Genomic DNA, 20,000 nt, shown 5'->3' with positions numbered 1-20,000 from the left:
TTTAGACAAAGGGCTGGTAGATCTTCTCCTGCTGGGTTTCGAGACAGGGCTGGTAGATGTTCTCTTCACGCCCTGGACGTCGATACGCACTGTCTTTGCTTTAAGGAGGTCTATGGCGTAGACGTCCTCCTTTGACCGTACGTAGAGCTTCTCATTCTTGTAGGGCGCAACGTCTAGCGTCCACAGCTTCTGGACGTTGTCTAGTAGCGCCGCATTCATGGAGTCCACACTGGTGTGAAGGCAGTTGATGGTCTGCACTTCTTCGGTTCGGACATGGAGGGATGACGTAGCTCTCCCGTCTCTATCTCTCCACTCGGTAGCGCCTTGGAGGGCCCACCCAAGCGCAGTCTTAACAGCCATCGGGCAGCCTCGTGGTCCTCTCAGCGGAGGACGGAGCGACACGATCAGTGCAGCGTTGTCCGAGCCGATGAGAAGGGTTGGCTCCGCTCCTTCTATCGGATGTAGGTCTACTCGCCGTAGGTGGGAATATCTTGCGCGTAATCTCTCCAGGGGGTAGTCGTAGCGGGAGAGCGCTAGCTGGTCTGCGGTGAAGACATTCTGAAGCCGATATCTGTCCGACGGCCGCCCCGCCGGGGAGATAGAGAAGTTGATTCTCGCCCCGGTGACCTCTTTAAAGTCGCGACGTATCGTGCGCAGAGTCAGCTTCTCCTCAGTCCCTTGGAGCCCCAACTGGCGCACTGCCCCCTGGAGAAGGATGGTCCGTTCCGACCCGTCGTCTAGAACGGCGTACGTGTCGTACACAGCGTTGTTGTGGTGAAGTCGGACCTTCACCACCTTCAGTAGGACCTTGGAGCCGCTGCTCTGGGTTGGGTCTAGGTAGTAGACAGGTGTTTCCTCTTCCGGTGCGCTACCGGACCTAGGGCTTCTGGTGCCCTCCGTGGACCTGGCGAGGGAGACCTCGTGTAGGATGTTGAGGTGGACCTCCTCACAGCGGTTGCACTTTCTCCTCAAGGTGCAGTTCTTAGCCAGATGGTCGCGCCCACAGTTCCAGCACCTCTTGTTCTCCTCGAGCCACCTCTGCTTGGCCTCGGTACTCAGGTTGTTGAAGTCACTGCACTCATTGAACCAGTGCTCGCTGGTGCAGTACGGACATGGCGGTGGACCTCTCCGTCCCTTTTGAGGGGGTTGAGAGGAATCCTTTCCCTCAGGTCGGGCTTTCCTCTCTCTCCGAGGCTCCTCCTCCGTGTGCAGCACTCCTACGGGCCGTCCTCTGTTCGAGCTCGGCCTGTCCCAGCGGTCTCCCTTCTCCCTCTCCTTCTTCGGCTCAGCGTAACCCATGGCGTCTACGTTGGTGTCATGCACTTCCTCCAGTAGGAACTCCGCGAAGGCAGCCATGCTCAGACCCAACTTCCCGGGGTTACGAACGCGCTGCTGTCGCCGGAACCTCTCCTGCCGGAAGCGTGGGATCTTGCGGAGCAGCCGCTCTACGTTGGAGGTGCTGTTGATCTCGCTGGCGCCAGCTGGGCCCTGCGTCTTCAGCATTCCAACCAAGGTGTGCACGCGGAGCGCGAAGTCATCCAGCGCCCGTTCATCCTTGATGGGGGCCTGCTGTTCGAGGGCTTGCAGTTCAGCAAGGGCGTGGTTCCAGGGACGACCGTAGCGGGCATCCAAGTCGGCGAGCGCTCTGGTGTAAGGTGTCGGTGCGGAGGCATGGGCCAGAACCATGTTGTGGGCTCTGGGGTTCCTCACATGCTGAAGGAGAATCGCATATTTGTAGGACTCTGAGCAGGAGTCGTCCAAGAGCGTGTCTAGGCAGATGCGTAGTTCCACATACTGGCTCCTGTCCTCGTCCTTGAAGAAGGGGAACTTGGGTCCCTCCACCTGGGGAAACATCCTGTAGTGGATGATCGGGGCTGGAGTGACGGTCTGGGTGTCCGGCCTGCATGCCTTTTGGTTCACTGGAGGACCTAGGGGTGTGCTACGCTCTTGGGGAATGGCTCCCCTCCCGGGCAGCGACGCTGGCTCCCTCTGGGCCGCGTAGCGGTCGGGTCCCTGGTCCTCTTCCTTCAAGGTGGTCAGCTGGGCCTGTAGTTGGACAGTCATGGCGGGGGTCATGGAGCCATCGGCGGGGGGTTCAGGAGATGGCACTCGAGAGGGCCGTGCGGATGATGCTCTGGAGCTACGGGCCGACGGAGCTCTGCTGATGCACACGTCGCGCATGGTCTGCATCACTTCCTCCATCTTCTCCGCGTGCAGTTGCTCTCTCGCCATCTGGAGGCGGTCGCGCTCCATCTGGAGGCGTTCACGTTCTAGCGCCTCCTGGCGCTGCCTCTCCGCCGCGCGTTCCGCCCCCTCCATCTGGAGGCGCTCGCGCTCGAACTGGAGGCGTTCCCGCTCTAACGCCATCTCGGCCTGTTGGCGCATACATTCTAACAGCGCGGCACTACTCCCTCTGGAGTGCATGCTATCCGCCCCAGAGGCAGAACTGCCCACGGAAACCCTGGACCGGGAGGAAGCCACTGAACGGCAGGAGCTAGGTCTCGAGCGCGCCGTACTGGGAGGCAGATCGTTAAGGCTGAGGCCCTCCCTCTTCCGCCCGCAGGCGCTGTCAGACCGGGCCTCTCCTTCCTGCTCTTCCGTTTCTACGGCAAAACCCTGCTGTTCTGCCATCTCATCCTCAGGCTGGTGCTCTTTGATGGCTGTCTCGGTGCTAGCCACCCTCGCGCCGACGGACACCTCGGCCTCTCCGACCACTGTATCCCGTGGAGTGCGCTCCTCACTACCACTCAGTGAGCTTTCGAGCTCAAGCTCATACTCTTGTAACCTCTGAGGCAACCGCGGGACTCTCTGTGGTCGTGGCTCTGGCTCAGGGGGCGGAGAAGGGGGGGTAACTGTCTTGTCTGGTTGGCTGCGCTCAGCATGCTATCACTACACAACCTATCCGGCTCGAAGGACCAATTGTAACCAGGGAGTAGCTAAAGGACTGTAGAATTTAGGAAGGGCTGGTTATCTAACTAACTCTGAGCTAAATCGGCAGTGTAGGAGGATAGAGGCAGGGGGCGCCAGCAACCCTTTAGACTAGCATTACTAGCATTAGCATTAACATTAGCATTAGCATTCGCTAACAGACAACGAAACACACAGCAATGTATCGAATATGAACAAACACATTTATTTATACAAATGATATATACATCCCCATATATACTCCCTCCCCGCCGGCCACACACGCACTCAATCACTCACTCACACACAGTACCTGGCCTGAAAAGGCTTAGAGTCCCGGACTGAAATGAGCGCGTTGAGGCCTGGTTGGAGCTCGCATGTGCTTCGAGGAAGGCAGCAGACAAAGGGGGGGAGTGACGTTGCAACTCGAAGGAAAAGGGGCTTCTTCGTAGTCAACGACGAGGTGTGAACGGTTCAGGTCCGGTGGTCCACGGTCAGCTCCGGTGGTGTCAGCGGTCGGTCGCAATCCACCTCGTGGAGGCGACGGCTCTGTCCGGCTTGGGTCTCGCTATGCGCCAACGTTAGCAGCCGGCGGCTAGCAAGGCTGGCTAACGGGGACACAGCTAAACTGGGCTAGCGCTGCCAACTCAACAAACTCCGAACTCCCGCGGTGCTGCGGGTAGCCAGTGATTCACTACTAACAGTCAATGTTAAAGGCAGGTCTCTAAATGACTCGTGTTGTCTTCGGTCTCAGCACCATGTGCGTTTACTGATCCACCATCTTTGTCTCACATTCGGTTCCTTCTGCTTCTTCTTCTTCACTCACTCTCACGGACCACTTCCGTCGCTATATATATCAACCGAACATACATCCGGTCACGTACGCCAATCATACATCCGGTCACGTACGCCAATCAAAACCACGCCCACTAATCTGGCGCTTGCACAATACTAAACAAATCTAAGACAGAACTTATACAATTACAATAACAATACATACACCTTCATGAAAACGTACATGAATAGTATGGAAAATAATTAAGGAAATAACAGGGGCAAAATAGGGCTGATTTGGGGAAACTAACTGGCTCTAAATTGTGGGCCTTCATAACAATTTGTATAGCACTTTTCCTGCAAACGTTGCAGCTCATGTGATGCAGTCAGTGACTCCAACAGGTTTGAGTGTTTCTAGAACATTCTGCTCACTAAGGTGTGTTTTCTTCTGAGGTGTCATGTCCGAGTGGCCGTGTATGTGACCTGTTGTATGTGACCTGTTGTATGTGACCGGTTGGCCAGGGTTTTCTTCCTCCTGCTTCGTATGTGGCTGGCCAGATCAAGGACGGTCTGATTGTTCCAAGCATTGACACACAGAACGAATAGAGAGCCTTGAGACTCAAAACTCCCTCACGCAGTGTCGAATCAATATCCTATTACGAAACAATATGTACATGATTGTTGGACTAATTGTGTTTCCACAAGTAGTGAAAATACATGATCAAGAAGCAAGGGAGCATTCAAACTAAGGCATACCCTGGGGGGGGTGGGGATTCTGAGAGCGCTGACTCAGCGGTTAAAAGAAAAGTTGACTTGAGAGGAAAGGAGAAACTAACACTCTTCAGATTAGCACCAGCGGCCGGGCCTGGGCTAATGAGAACAGCCTCTTACGCCAAGGCAGTCAGCCCAAAGCCTCTCAACTTGTCAACAGCTATGTCCTTGGCTTGATTGTGCCAGGGCTCTTGACTCACTCTACCCCTGCCCGCGCTACTGTTGTGAAGTAAGTTCTCTCTCTCTCTCTCTCTCTCTCTCTCTCTCTCTCTCTCTCTCTCTCTCTGTCTCTCTCTGACTCTCTCTTTCCCTCTCTCTCCCTCTCTGACTCTCTCTTTCCCTCTCTCTCTCTCTCTCTCTCTCTCTCTCTCTCTCTCTCTCTCTCTCTCTCTCTCTCTCTCAAGCTCCTCTGAAAGCAAACATGACTGACTGACTGTGACTATTCCATTCCGAAGTTTTGATGGTGGTATTGAAAAGGGGGGGGGGCAACAGGGGCGACAAAGGTCTTGTCTCTGGGGCGTCATCACCCAGGAATAATCTGCTTTAGGGTTCCCGTCCATCATTCCCCTAGGCGCCTCAGATTAATTGGCAAGTGTTAATTACAGATGTAGGGGGGGGGGGGGGGGGGAAGGGTTGTTTTGCCAACAACACCATCACAGCAGCCATTTGCTGCTAAGAACCATTTGGGGCTGGCATGTCACAACATGTTTCCTCCCCAACAAGCTCCCTTCTGGGGATCCACGGCTCTCATAACACCCCACCTCCTGGAGCGGATGACGGAGGACTAGGAGGAGAAAACAAACAAGCAAACAAACTAACACACACACAAAGCGGGAAAATAAACTTTCATCGCTGACAGTGCACACCATTGTTTCCATGGAGACATTGGCCCCGCCCCCTAGCGTTGGCGTCATGCGGTGTGTGCCGTGGTAGAGTTTGCATGGAACCATCAGCAGAATTGTACACACACGCACGCATGCACACACGCAAACACACACACACACACACACACACACACTATGGTTCCAGTTGACAGAGGGATTAAAGCAGGGATCTACACAGGGTGCTGGGCTGCCAAACCGCAATGCAGATATACACAGGGGGATTTACCATGATAGCCACCATTTTGTCATTTACTATAATTCATTGGAAATACATGACTGAGAAGAGAGTGTGTGTGTGTCTGTTATTCTGTATGCTGTGTACTGCATGATGTCAACTCAATGGTCTCGGAATGGGGAAAGGTCTTGGTGTCAAGATTCCCACAGGAGGAGGTGGAATCCATGCATCACAATGAGCCCGTCTATCCCTGGAGGTTCTGACTGGACATAGAATAGATACTAGATCATGAGCAATAATACAAAAAGGCAATTATACCTAGTACGACTTCAGGAGGGATGGTAGCATGGTAGATGGTACCAGAGAGATGGTAGCACCATAAATATACAATGTTCGAAACATGAATCATGTCATACTGGATGAAAGAAAACTGCAACTGTGCCTAATTTTTCCTTTCACCATTTTGGCACGGTTCTGTCGATTGTGTGTCGTTTCCCATACATTCCTCTGTGATGATCCATTTGTTTGGAGTCCCTCCTGGCTCAGTCTCTTCATTTCCAGCAGTGTGTGTGGATGCTCGGTAATAGGTGGTAGGTATGTTAGGGGAACTAGGGAGGCAGGGAGGGTTGGAGGGAGGAACGCAGGGAGGCAGGGAGGGAGGGAGGGAGGGAGGAAAGCAGGGAGGCAGGGAGGGAGGGAGGGAGGGAGGAAAGCAGGGAGGGAGGGAGGGAGGGAGGAAAGCAGGGAGGCAGGGAGGGAGGGAGGGAGGGAGGAAAGCAGGGAGGGAGGGAGGGAGGGAGGGAGGGAGGAAAGCAGAGAGGCAGGGAGGGAGTTATGGAGGGAAGCAGGGAGAGAGGGAGGCAGGGAGGGAGGGAGGGTGGCAGGGAGGGAGGGAGGCAGGCAGGGAGGGAGGGATGGAGGGAGAGAGGGAGGCAGGGAGGGAGGGATGGAGGGAAGCAGGGAGAGAGGGAGGCAGGGAGGGAGGGATGGAGGGAAGCAGGGAGAGAGGGAGGCAGGGAGGGAGGGAGGGTGGCAGGGAGGGAGGGAGGCAGGGAGGGAGGGAGGGATGGAGGGAAGCAGGGAGAGAGGGAGGCAGGGAGGGAGGGAGGGTGGCAGGGAGGGAGGGAGGCAGGCAGGGAGGGAGGGATGGAGGGAAGCAGGGAGGGAGGGAGGCAGGGAAAGAGGGAGGCAGGGAGGGAGGGAGGGTGGCAGGGAGGGAGGGAGGCAGGGAGGGAGGGATGGAGGGAAGCAGGGAGAGAGGGAGGCAGGGAGGGAGGGATGGAGGGAGGGAGGGAGGCAGGGAGGGAGGGATGGAGGGAGGCAGGGAGGGAGGGAGGGTGGCAGGGAGGCAGGGAGAGAGGGAGGCAGGGATGGAGGGAAGCAGGGAGGGAGGGAGGCAGGGAGGGAGGGATGGAGGGAAGCAGGGAGGGAGGGATGGAGGGAGGCAGAGAGGGAGGGAGGGTGGCAGGGAGGGAGGGAGGCAGGGAGAGAGGGAGGCAGGGAGGGAGGGATGGAGGGAAGCAGGGAGGGAGGGAGGGAGACAAGGTGACATATGCACACTCATATAAAATGTGGTGCCAGTGGCCCCAATCTGCAGAGATGTAATTCTCTTTTGTGTGATATGAGTCTCAACATGTCGGAGATGAGATGGAGGAGGAATCCACGGGGGAAATGGGAGAGATGTCTACCCTTTCCAACTCACACCTCCAGGTACAGTAGGCTAGCAGAGACACATGCTCAGTCATACTGTGTGTGTGTGTGTGTGTGTGTGTGTGTGTGTGTGTGTGTGTGCGGGTGTGTGTGTGAGTCGGTGGATGGGCGGGTGTGTGTGGGGGGGTTCCCTTTATGTGTGGGGTGAGTGGGTGGGGGTTGAGGGGGGGGGGGGGGGGTACAGAGAGAGAGGTGCCCCCCCCCAGGGCAATTCCTCTAAATGTTAGGATGTTACGAAAGAAACAGCACGCAAACGAAGGCAATCAGGTCAGACAGAGTCAGCATTAGTTTGTTTCCTTGCGCGACAATTAACGTTGATAAATTGCTTGGATAATAAATCAGCAGGGAGGGGAAATCCATCCCCCCAAAACGCTGTTTCTTTCTGATTCTCTCTCAAGTGAGTGAACGAGGTGCTTACATGATGACAAACGGGCCTCAATAAAGTGAGACATGAATCCCCACCTATCTGCGATGTTGCTGCTGTGTCGCGGTTTAACTCCTGAGTCTCCTGTGTAATTGCTCAGCCTCTCTGTGTTGTGTTAACAGACTTCCTGATTCCCCTTAAGAGCTCATTTGAGCCTGCTAGCTAGGTTTCTACAGCCCAGAGTTTTTTCACATTGTGACACATTGTAATCAGCTTTTGCCCACTGCTGTCTTTGCACACTGTACATATAATGTACATATTGTATTGATAACAATTGCCCTTGCTTTGTACATATCATACTGCATATATCTCACTGTACATATCCTGCCCTTGTCTGTACATATCTCACTGTCCACACTTTTATGGCTTTTGCACTAGATGCTAGATGCCGAATGCGTTGTGTTGTGTCTGTACTGGTACTCTTGCCAATGACAAATAAATTAAATCTGAATCTGAATCTGAGTCTGAATCTGAATAGAATTCTCTATTCAGAACAGATTCTACCCCTTCTTTATTGTGACAATTTTTTGCCGGGTTTGTGAGCATCGCAAGATTTTCTTCTTCTTCTCCTTTTTCCTGCCGCTCATTCTTCTGAACTTTCTTCCCAGATTCCCTCTCTTCCCAGAGGGGATAGACTCTGACTGTTTGGTATCCAAGTTAAACTGTCAGCCGTATGTCACCTCCACATAGTCTCTGTGCCACGCTGTTGAGGCAGATGGCCTCTCATCGTTGCCCACGCTGGCCCAGACATCACCAGACCAGGCACGTAACAATGATGCCCTTCAATCAAGCTCCGTTCTGGAGCCCAAATCCTCAAATCCTCAGAGGCTCACCAAAAGCAATAGTCTACAGTGCCTCCACATCTCTCTTCATCACTAAAGAGACCAGCGGCCGCTGAGAAGGCCAACCGAGTCTGCCCATTGGCTGCCAGGGGCTCTGTCAGCTGATTTCTCTCAGGGCTGGGGCAACGAGTGACAGAAACAGATGTTCTCTCTCCCATGCATCAGCCAGGCAACAGGCAACTGGACGGCTGGACACCGGCCACCTGTCCCGTCCCCAAAGCTGGGGGGATTGTGTACCGGCTTCTTGTGTGGATTATGGTATTAACTTCACACTGAAAACAGTGGATTGTACAGGACCAGATATCCTTGACACGCAATGAGCTAAAAGGCCTAGTCTGAGCATTGCGGGAACCCTTTGAGGAACCATTTTGGGTTCCATTTGGAACCTTCTGTGAAAAGGGTTCGACGTTGAAAAGGGTTCCCCTTTTAGAACCCGGAAGAGTGTAGTGTAGCGGAGTTGGTTTGGAGCTGTCATGCCAAATTATGTCCGCCTGACAAAATGGAGTCTAATGGAGTCTGATGGAGTTTACTCAGGAATGTCCGGAATGCTAGCATCGGTGCGTCGGCATAGCATTGGCGTTCATGAGACATGATTACATCACCCTTGACAAATTTTGGCAGGCGGATATCATTTGGCATGGCTTGTGACGAGGTAGCCCTGCCCAAGACAATGTCACTCCCGGACCTTGACTGCGTCCTCTTGGCCTAATGGTAGACGCTTGGGTCTTTCACCTGGGAGACCTGGGTTCGAACCTCGACCGTCACACTACAATGCAGAAGACAGACACAATCCTGCAATTTATCAGGGTAAATAAATCCTGCAATGTTTCTCCAGTCAAGCCTGTCTGGAGGGTTATCTTGCTGGAGGTAGAAGGGAGGATGCTGGAGGTAGAGGAGGGGAGAGGAGGACGATTCTGTAGGTAGTGGAGAGGATGCTGGATGTGGTAGGAGACGATTCTGGATTCTGGAGGTGGTGGAGCAGAAGATTCTGGGCGCTGTGTGGAGGGTAAGACTCTGGGCTGGCACCCCATGGGGTAGGGATGGGGGTCCGTGTCGTGTGTGTCGGTCCAGCTCCCCCGTGGGGCCTGACGGCCATGGTTCTGGCTCCACATGCTGATCCTTGATCTGTGGCGGGGGCCGGGCCAGCTGTTCAGCCTACTTGGCAGTGGTTCACCTCCAAAGGAGGGCAGCAGACGAGACGGAACGCTGAGCTAGGTGCATGTCTGGAGCTCTCCCTCTAGTCGAACAGCAACTCTGCACCCACAGTCATGCGACCACTTTTTTGGATGGCTGTCACGACTTTCTTGACGGGGCTGTCGAGACTGTCTCACACCCCTGTCGACCCCTCCAGGTGGGAGGGGTTCAGGGCTTTCATGATTTTTTTCCAACACTCACCTACTTTCCGATACAGGCTTAAATGTCACACAGTGTAAAAGAGAAACTGGTCACTCTTCCCATCTGTCTGTCTCTCTGTCTCTCTGTCTGTCTCTCTGTCTCTCTGTCTCTCTCTCTCTCTTTCTTTCTCTCTTTCTCTCTCCTTCCCTCCCCCTTTCTCTCATTACACAGGGGTCTCTACAGTGTCTCTCAGGAGGTCTTCCCATCTGTCTCTCTCTCTGTCTCTCTCTCTTTCTCTCTCTCTCTCTCTCTCTCTCTCTCTCTCTCTCTCTCTCTATGTCTCTCTCTCTCTCTCTATGTCTCTCTCTCTCCCTTTCTCTCATTACACAGGGGTCTTTACGGTCTCTCAGGAGGTCTTCTCATCTGTCTGTCTGTCTCTCTTTCTATCTCTCTCCCTCTCTCTTTCTCTCTTTCTCTCTCCTTCCCTCTCTCTTTCTCTCATTACACAGGGGTCTCTACAGTCTCTCTCAGGAGGTCTTCCCATCTGTCTGTCTCTCTCTCTCTCTCTCTCTCTCTCTCTCTCTCTCTCTCTCTCTATCTCTCTCTCTACCCCATCCCTCCCTCTCTCAGGGCCTCTACAGGGCCTCGGGGCCTTTACAGCCTCTGCCTCCCTCTCCGGGTGTCTACCTTTCCCTCTCTCTCTGACTACAGACGGTGGGCCATGTGGCAGCCTGGCAGCTATGCTCATCACGGCCCACGCTAGGCCCACTGAGGGGTACTGTAGGCCGGCCTTCACAACCAGCTGCCAGGGCTGACCCTTCCCATCACCTCTCTTCCCTTCCCTCCCCTCCCCTTCCCTCCCCTCCCATCCCCTTCCCTTCCCTTCTCTCCCCTCCCCTCCCCTTCCCCACACCGGGGAGCCAGGGAGCCAGGGAGCCAGGGAGGTCTGCACAACCTCCCACACAGGCCCCACAAGCCCAAAGCAACACTGCTCACAGGAGGTGGAGGTAGGAGGTGGACACCTGACTGAATATGCCCTCATTTAGGGCTGAAACTGGGCTAGCTGAGCAGCACTGACTGGCTGACTGGCCCGAAAAAGAAAAAAAAAGACAAAGAAAGAAAAAAAAGGTTTTGAAACATCAAGAACAAAATCCCCCAAACTTCGAGCAGGGGGCAGAGGTTTCTGTGCCAGTGTTACTCACCTTCTCCTGGTACTGGCGGCGAGACGAGTCCAGAGACTGAATGAGGGCGGTGGCATGACCCACGAACATGGCGTAGCAGGTGGCGCCCACGATCATGCTGAGGATGGTCAGCCACACGTCCGTCATGCCCACCGGAGGGTACATGCCGTACCCAATACACAGCATGTGGCTCATGGCTTTGAAGAGGGCGTAGGAGTACTGCTGGCCCCATGTATCATTCTGCATGGGGGGAAGAGAGAGGGGGTGAGAGAGAAGGGGTGAGAGAGTGGGAGGGGGGGTGGGTGAGAGAGGGGGAGAGAGAGGAGGAGAGGGACACTGTGACATGGGGGGCAGTGTTCTCTCTTTCTCTGCCAGACGAGTGTGTGTGTGGTAGAGGACACCAGAGAAAAGGTCAGTGAGCACTCAGACACGCCAGAGTCCTGCTCTACACACATCACATGAGAGAGAGAGAGAGAGAGAGAGAGAGAGAGAGAGAGAGAGTTTGGGGGGAAAGAGAGAGAGACAGGAAAAAAAATAGAGAGAGAAGAGACAGTTGGGGGGACAGAGAGAGAGACAGAAAAATAGAGAGAGAGAGACAGAAAAATAGAGAGAGAGAGTTGGGGGGACAGAGAGAGAGACAGAAAAATAGAGAGAGAGAGAGAGAGAGAGAGTTGGGGGGACAGAGAGAGAGACAGAAAAATAGAGAGAGAGAGAGAGAGAGAGAGAGAGAGAGAGAGAGAGAGAGAGAGAGAGAGAGAGAGAGGCACATGTCCTCCTCATGGTGTGTCAGAACAGGGACAGGAACACTTGGCTCCAGCAGCGTGATACAGTAATACACTCCTCTAAATGCAAATATGAGGAAAAGAAAAAACGGTTTGGGCTTGGCCTTTCCTGCACATCAAGGAGAAACAGAGAATGAATGAATGAGTCTGAAACACAAGTCTGAGACACAGGAGGCCTGCGAGGCAAAAAGTAGGTCAGCTATTTAGAAAAATGTGATTTTCCTGTGAGTTTTTCTCGTTTGTAGATAAATTGCCCTTTTCCTTCGGATCGCTGTGGTAGCCCACGCGGAATCAATATAGGCTCTCTCCCGAGGTGACATGTCCAAATTGCTTTCAAACTCATTTCCACCCGGAGGGGTGGGGGTTTGGGGGGTGGGGAGGTGTGTGGGGGGGGGACCTAAGAGATAGCAATGTTATTAGTGTCTCCTAAAAAGGTAAAAAAACGATGAGCCACTAAGATAATAGGACAGCTAACTTTAAGGAGAGACAAGAGTTGCCGTGTCAGCATCCTCTTATAATCCTAATCAGGGTCAAACCTCTCCTTGTTTGACGACCTGACAATTAAATACCATACAAAATGCCCTAGGACCTGATCATAATGTTTTATCTCTGTCTAATTAGTCTAGTAAGCTACTATGTAACATTGAAGATTGTTCTCCTATGTAATGCGATTAATTAGTCGTTATGTTGAAGTGAATAAAAGGGCGCTCGTTTTAGCAGCTCGGGGCTTTGAAACTATGTGCAATTTCGACCAATGAAATCCAGGCCTAAATGCTGTGTAGTGTTCTGTGGTGTTACAGTCTATGCATCTCCAATACATCACAGGGGAGCATTACGTGTTGCTGACATTACTTTTTAATTTGTTAATTTTTCTCTAGCACCTGATAATTGGATGTGTGTATTTGTTTCCCTTTTTCCAGGTTGTAGCCTGGAAGAGCAGACAGACAGACAGATAGACAGACAGACAGGTAGACAGACAGGCTGTCCCTGACAGCAGACAGACAGACAGACAGGCAGACAGACAGACAGGCTGTCCTCGAGAGCAAACAGACAGACAGACAGGCTGTCCCGAGAGCAGACAGGCAGGCAGGCAGGCAGGCAGGCAGGCAAACAGACAGACAGACAAACAGGCTGCCATGCCAAAGGTCTCAGGTGCTGTTCCGCTATCACTGGCTGTCTGTCTTTTTAAAGGTCCAATTAGAATTTGATGTGATTGTGTTGTGTGTGTTGTGTTCGTTCTGTCAGGAATGGAGCGTTCACACGCAGATCCCAGATTTAATCCTCTTTGAGGGCTGAGAGCTGCCGTGAGCCCCGCAACAAATCCTCATTATAAATCAACGGCTCGTTTGCAACATGCCACGTTACTGTTCGCCCAACCGCTGATTCAGAGGTCACACCTCAGGTATCTCACGGTCCAGCTGTAGAACTGCAGAGAGGACTGCAGAGAGAACTGAATTACAGAGGAGAGGGCGGGTTATTACCAGACGCCGGGCTTGACAGTGACTCTCCCAGAGACGCGGCCGGTAGCAGCGAGGCTAGCAATGCGGTGAAATTAAAGCGTGTCGCAAGTTCTCGCTGGAAAATTTTTCAATACTTGACCAGTATTGGATATGGGCTTTTCTGTCCTCATGGGGGGGGGAGAAAAAAAATCATTATTTCACACAAGGCCTCAGGCCCTCTCACGTTCACACAGTGGGTGACCAAAACAATGCTGGAGAAATCAAAATAAACGGGGGGTGGGGTGTGGGGGGCAGCAAATTGAATAAATGTGGACGGACAATAAAATAAAAAACTAGATTTGATTTTGACTGGGGAAATGTCAGATATGCAAGAAGACATCCTTTTCCATGATGTGATGCTTAGAAGGCTTAGAGCATTAATGACAGAGACAGAGCGATGTGATAACACTCTAATCTGATGGAGACAGACTTGATTGTGTATGGGGGGGGGGGGGGCTTCGGGGGGACACTTACCACCATCTTGTTTTTGGAGACCCAGCAGTCCGGGGGGAAATCCTGCAGCATGGGCACCAGGAACTGCAGACACCCATCCCAGTGGCACAGCAGCAGCATCATGCCAATCAGGTTGACTATCCTCACCATGGCGCTGGCAAGGTCGTAGGTCATGTGAAAGATCTAGAACAAGAAGAAACCTGTGTGTTAGTAGGGGCGAGCGAGCGTGTGTGTGTGTGTGTGTTGTGTGCGTGCTCATTGACGAAACTATAAACCAATCTGGGTTACAAACAGAGATAATTTCCCACGGGAGAAATGCTTGCCTACTTCTTTTTTTGTTAACCTAACTCCTTGGTCTGTACTCTCTGTTCACTTTAGCCACAAGGTCAAGACCCAAGCAGTGGATTTGCCGTATTAGAAATGCAATACTGTTGGGTGGGGTCCATTGCGCTTGGCTTTAATCTGTGGGCCATTCTAGGCCACAGTGTTCTCCATCTGTGACAGCACAGGGACGTAAACTGTCACGAACGTAACTCGCCGACATCGGTTGTGACGTAACCTTTTAAAATGTATTTGTTTCTGTTTTTTTTATTCCGCTAGCTAATGGTGTACAGGGGGGGGGGGGTCACACCGGTGGCTGCATGGGAGTAGGGGGGTAAGGAGGTGGAAGGAGCTTGATTGAATCACTCTAATCAACCACTTAGGTAAACACAGAAATAGAAAGACGATCGAGGGACAGACCAGGCAGGCGTGTTCCCACAGAGTGAGTGGAAAACACACACACACACACACACACACTCACACAGACACTCACACGCCACACACACACACACACACACACCCACACACACACAGGCAGGCAGGCGGGCGGGCGGGTGAGGTTGGTTAGCCTAATCCTAATGATAAATGTACTCATAAGGAGCTCCAGGATGTCGGCACTGCTGGTGTGGATTCTAATGGCCTCAACAATTGAAAGCCACTTAATCCCATTGAGAGCCACGGTGTGCGCGGCTAACTGGTCCTTCCCTTATTAAAAGCCACTCAGCGCTGTTTAAAAGCTTACGGCTGAGTAGGGGGGATATTCCACACACCACCCCCACCCCACCCCACCCCCTTTGTTGTGGGACGCAGGGAGGAGGAGGGTGTGTAGCCACGTACATCATCCACAGTCACTGTCTTCCCATTCTTCCTGACCCTCACTCTTACTCACAAATGGCTCCTAAAGCTCTTGGCTATTACTGGGACTGACATCCTGGTTATTACTGGGACTAACATCCTGGCTACTACTGAGACTAACATCCTGACTATTACTGGGACTAACATCCTGGTTATTACTGGGACTAACATCCTGGTTATTACTGGGACTAACATCCTGGTTATTACTGGGACTAACATCCTGGTTATTACTGGGACTAACATCCTAGCTATTACTGGGACTAACATCTTAGCTATTACTGGGACTAACATCCTGGTTATTACTGGGACTAACATCCTAGCTATTACTGGGACTAACATCCTAGCTATTACTGGGACTAACATCCTGACTATTACTGGGACTAACATCCTGGTTATTACTGGGACTAACATCCTGGTTATTACTGGGACTAACATCCTGGCTATTACTGGGACTAACATCTTAGCTATTACTGGGACTAACATCCTGGTTATTACTGGGACTAACATCCTGGTTATTACTGGGACTAACATCCTGGTTATTACTGGGACTAACATCCTGGCTATTACTGGGACTAACATCTTAGCTATTACTGGGACTAACATCCTGGTTATTACTGGGACTAACATCCTGGTTATTACTGGGACTAACATCCTAGCTATTACTGGGACTAACATCCTAGCTATTACTGGGACTAACATCCTAGCTATTACTGGGACTAACATCCTAGCTATTACTGGGACTAACATCCTAGCTATTACTGGGACTAACATCCAGGTTATTACTGGGACTAACATCCTGGTTATTACTGGGACTAACATCCTAGCTATTACTGGGACTAACATCCTGGTTATTACTGGGACTAACATCCTGGTTATTACTGGGACTAACATCCTGGTTATTACTGGGACTAACATCCTGGTTATTACTGGGACTAACATCCTGGCTATTACTGGGACTAACATCCTGGTTATTACTGGGACTAACATCCTAGCTATTACTGGGACTAACATCCTGGTTATTACTGGGACTAACATCCTGGTTATTACTGGGACTAACATCCTGGTTATTACTGGGACTAACATCCTAGCTATTACTGGGACTAACATCCTAGCTATTACTGGGACTAACATCCTGGTTATTACTGGGACTAACATCCTAGCTATTACTGGGACTAACATCCTGGTTATTACTGGGACTAACATCCTGGTTATTACTGGGACTAACATCCTAGCTATTACTGGGACTAACATCCTGGTTATTACTGGGACTAACATCCTGGTTATTACTGGGACTAACATCCTAGCTATTACTGTGGCTCAGGGCTCAGTGGCTCAGGAGGAAGAGCCGGCGTCTAATGATCGCAAGGTTGGCAGTTCGATCCCCAGCTCCTCCTGCCGAGGTGTCCTTGGGCAAGACACTGAACTCCAAATTGCTCCCAAACTGTGAAACTGAACCTTCAGAGAGAGCGGCAAGAGAAGACATTTCGGCTCGTCTCTCTCTGGGTTCTCTCTCTGTTCAGAGTGTTTAGCCCCGGGCGCGTTTACATCATCTGAGTCTAGTCAATCGCCCGGCCCTGCGCCTCTCTCACTCAATCTACCAAACCACACGCTTCTCCTCCTTCATCATCACCTCTCTCTCTCTACACAGCTGTGGTATCAAACACGAAGCGGTATTTGTTTTTAAAGAGCCACTTCTGCCTTCACACACAGTAATGCATATGTTATCTAATATGAGGCAATATTTTGTGATGTTGGTTTTCTAGCTGGAACTAAATGGCATTCCATAACATGAAAGAGCAATGAAATCACGGCACGGTAAAAATGAATAAATCATGAAGTACCCCATACTGTCTTGCACATTGAGATTGATATCTCCATCGTTTGTAATATTGTGTTTCCAAGCAAGCAGGGGGTGGGGGGGGGGGTTATGAGAGTGTGTTTGCATCAATTTGCATCACACTGTAATAACTAAACAGGTAACATATTCCAAAGTATAGTACTAATTTCCTGAATATTAAAAATTGATAGGCATAAAATATACAACGTGAAAGCTCACAGTGCCTAAGTCAACACACTGAATTAATGATCCTTTTACATTTCCCATTTGAGGTTCTTATGTAATGGGAATGCTAATATTACACTTGTCCTCTGGTTATCTGGATGGGTAAACATTAGTCAAGCTGTTAAGGTTAAGAGTGTTCCTGTACTGTATCTATCTACTGTACTGCTCAGGGGAGACACACATGTTTCTACCTCCACAAGCCTGCCCCTGGTGGAGTGTGAATAAGTGGGTTAGATGCTAGTAGTGATTAACTAATTATAGCTGTAATCATACAAAAAGCAAAGTGTCCAAACTTAATCCCCATACCTATAGAAGTTGCGAAAGCTGCCCTTAAAGGATTTCTACACTGAAAGGAGAGCCATGCCCCATGTGACCTGCGCAGAATAATGCCATGCAAATCTGGTAGATAGAGCTGCAGCAGCTTTAAACAATGTATTTCAAAGGGGGAAAGTGATTGCCATATCTATTCTCACAGCCTACAGTCAATTCAAATGAATTCTGGCAAAGCAAGAACAGACTGCCTCTCAATTACCCTGAAAATATTCAGCGAAATGGAAATCTGTTCTGATATTGGCTTATTACAGGGTCATTATTTTGTGCCTAAGAAATGACGCTGCTTTATCATGCATGGATATCTCTCTCCCTCCCTACCTTTCTCTCTCTCTCTCTCTCTCTCTCTCTCTCTCTCTCTCTCTCTCTCTCTCTCTCTTTGCATATATATATATATATATATATATATATATATATGTATTTTAAAGAAACATTCACATGCACACACACACACACACACACACAGAGACACGCAAGACACGCAGACAGACACACACAGACTCCTGCAGAGTACACTGCATTACATTAAGGATGATGGATTGCCGGCCTCTTTCTTTTAATTGATAGGGACGTAGAATCTGCCTGGGTGCATTGCTATCAGAGTAAACAAGGGAGGCTGTGATTGATGAGGGCACAGAGACACTCTCCACAAAGGTATCTTAAGGGCAGGGGTATCTCACGTTGTCAGTCATGTTAACCTCATCACTGCTCTCAACAAACCTGGGTCTGCTTTCTCTTTTCCATCTGAGACACAGGGTTCTACCACCTCAGTGTCCTCACATCAAATAAGGTTAATAGCTACGGAGTCAGTCCATTGATAATGACTACATCATTACAGTAATCAATTATTAAATGCTTTAATTATTTTGTGTCCGCGACGTATAAAAGTTAACTAGTGCTCAAGCTTTATGTCTTATGTCTTAAATATGATATAGTAGTGCATTATAATTGATATTAGTTACCTATACTTACCTATAGCTAAGGAGTCAGTGTATCAATAATGACTCATTATTACAGTAATAAATTATCAAATGCTTTAATTATTTTGAGTCCGTTCAAACATACAAAAGTTAACTAGTGCTCAAGCTTTATGTCTTATGTCTTAAAGATGATATAGTAGTGCATCATAAATTATATTAGATACCTATTATTGAGGATCGTCTCTACAAGGTATTTCATTCAGTGCAGTAATTATAACAACCATTATCAACCCTAATGTATTTAAATATGCCAGATTCATTTCAGGGAGGGATTTACATTTGGCTTCTAAAGGGAAAGTAAGTATTGGAAAGAGAAAGTTAGTTAACGGAGCAGGGCGTACGTTTGTTGGAAATCCGCCACCTCTCATGAAATTCAGTTTGAAGTTTCAAACAACATTCCCCTTAATAATAATGTAATCTTCCCAAAATGGACTTGCAGCGTCAGACATTAGCCGCTGTCTTTCTGCATGTGCGCGTGATTCGAAGAGGCAGCCACCAGAGACAGAAAGGCAAAACTCTGTGAGTCCTAGCAGCTGCAGGTGCTTCTCAGACAGATGGAGTGGAGAAGAACGTCGCCCAGGTGAGAGAATGACTGCATATGTGCCTGAGTGCTGCTTGTGGTCCAGCCAGACACAGCTCAATGTAGAGCTATGATGAGGCATCTGGTGTTTGCTGTCCATGTTGCTAATGATGATGAATGCTTGGCAAGATTCGACGGCACGGAGTCCAAGAAAAATCATTCACTCACATTGTTTCAATGATGCCACTTTCAGTCACTCCCCTCACCCCCTTTCTTTGATTTTATTTGGGCTTCGAGAGTCCTCTCCGTGTCTGTTCAATGGGCTATACAGAATGGGGGGGGGGGGGGGGGGGGGGGGGGGGCGGAGGGGCTGTCTAAGGTGTCTAAATTAAACCGAATGACAAAATGTCAGACTCTTACGCGCACCGCGTAATGGTGGACAAGTGTAATGGGAGCGGTTTAGATTAAAAAGTGGGGGTGAGAGTGGGCCGTAGGGGGCACTCTTCCATCATCTGTCTAAACAAGCCCTGGGCGGGGGGGGGGGGGGGGGTTGAGTCGAGCCACTAATTCAGCTTCCTACTGAGCGGTATCGATGGGTGCATGCTGGATTACACCTTTTTATGTAATAGTCTTCTAAGGTGCCCTGCTGTGGGTATTAATATCACACAAGGCACATTCACCAGTCTTGAGGAGCTGTCACTGTTGCTGGCAAGCCGCATTGTGAGCTCAATAATACCCCATTAAACCCTTTCTTCGGGCCTTTCTTATCTCTGAAAGAGCAGCCCTTGGCCTATGTATCAGGGTCACCGAGCGGGGGTCTCATTGGTGGATTTGCTGTATTTACATATTTTTGTGTCCATTTATTGGCCGGGAAATGAAAGGAAGTTTGCTCCCTGGCGACCCGCCGGGCTGCGGCACCACATGGCTCACTCCGGAGCACCTTGGGATTCCAGTGACATATCAGATCGCTCCCCCCTCTCTGTCATGCACAGTCAGTTGGGCAGCAAAGCCATCAATCTTAACCGCCCCAGATGCCAATATTAATAGAGATGGACTCCCTGCCTCCACGGTATAAACAAACACAGATGGTATTGCTCCTAAAGCTCCTGACACCAAGATCAAACGCTATATAATTGTCTGTCATGTCGGAAATTGTCCAACCCCACTAATGTTATTACTCCTCATTGGGAAAAAA

General features: G+C 50.5%; 1 protein-coding gene across 1 annotated transcript in view; it reads right to left on the bottom strand.

The window, feature by feature from the left end:
• Positions 1 to 20,000, bottom strand: part of hcn4 (hyperpolarization activated cyclic nucleotide-gated potassium channel 4) — a gene marked incomplete at both ends in the record, with an annotated part of 72,001 nt that overhangs the window by 26,152 nt on the left and 25,849 nt on the right. The window contains 2 exons of the mRNA XM_080539719.1: positions 11,025 to 11,243; positions 13,759 to 13,920. Of these exons, the coding sequence (XP_080395845.1) occupies positions 11,025 to 11,243; positions 13,759 to 13,920 (381 nt within the window). The remainder of the gene's footprint in view (positions 1 to 11,024; positions 11,244 to 13,758; positions 13,921 to 20,000) is intronic.

This window comes from Nansenia antarctica, assembly GCF_963989245.1.
Source record: "Nansenia antarctica genome assembly, chromosome: 9".
NCBI lineage: Eukaryota > Metazoa > Chordata > Actinopteri > Argentiniformes > Microstomatidae > Nansenia > Nansenia antarctica.
Note: the sequence above shows the minus strand (reverse complement) of the source record. Positions and strands in the feature narration are given on the sequence as shown.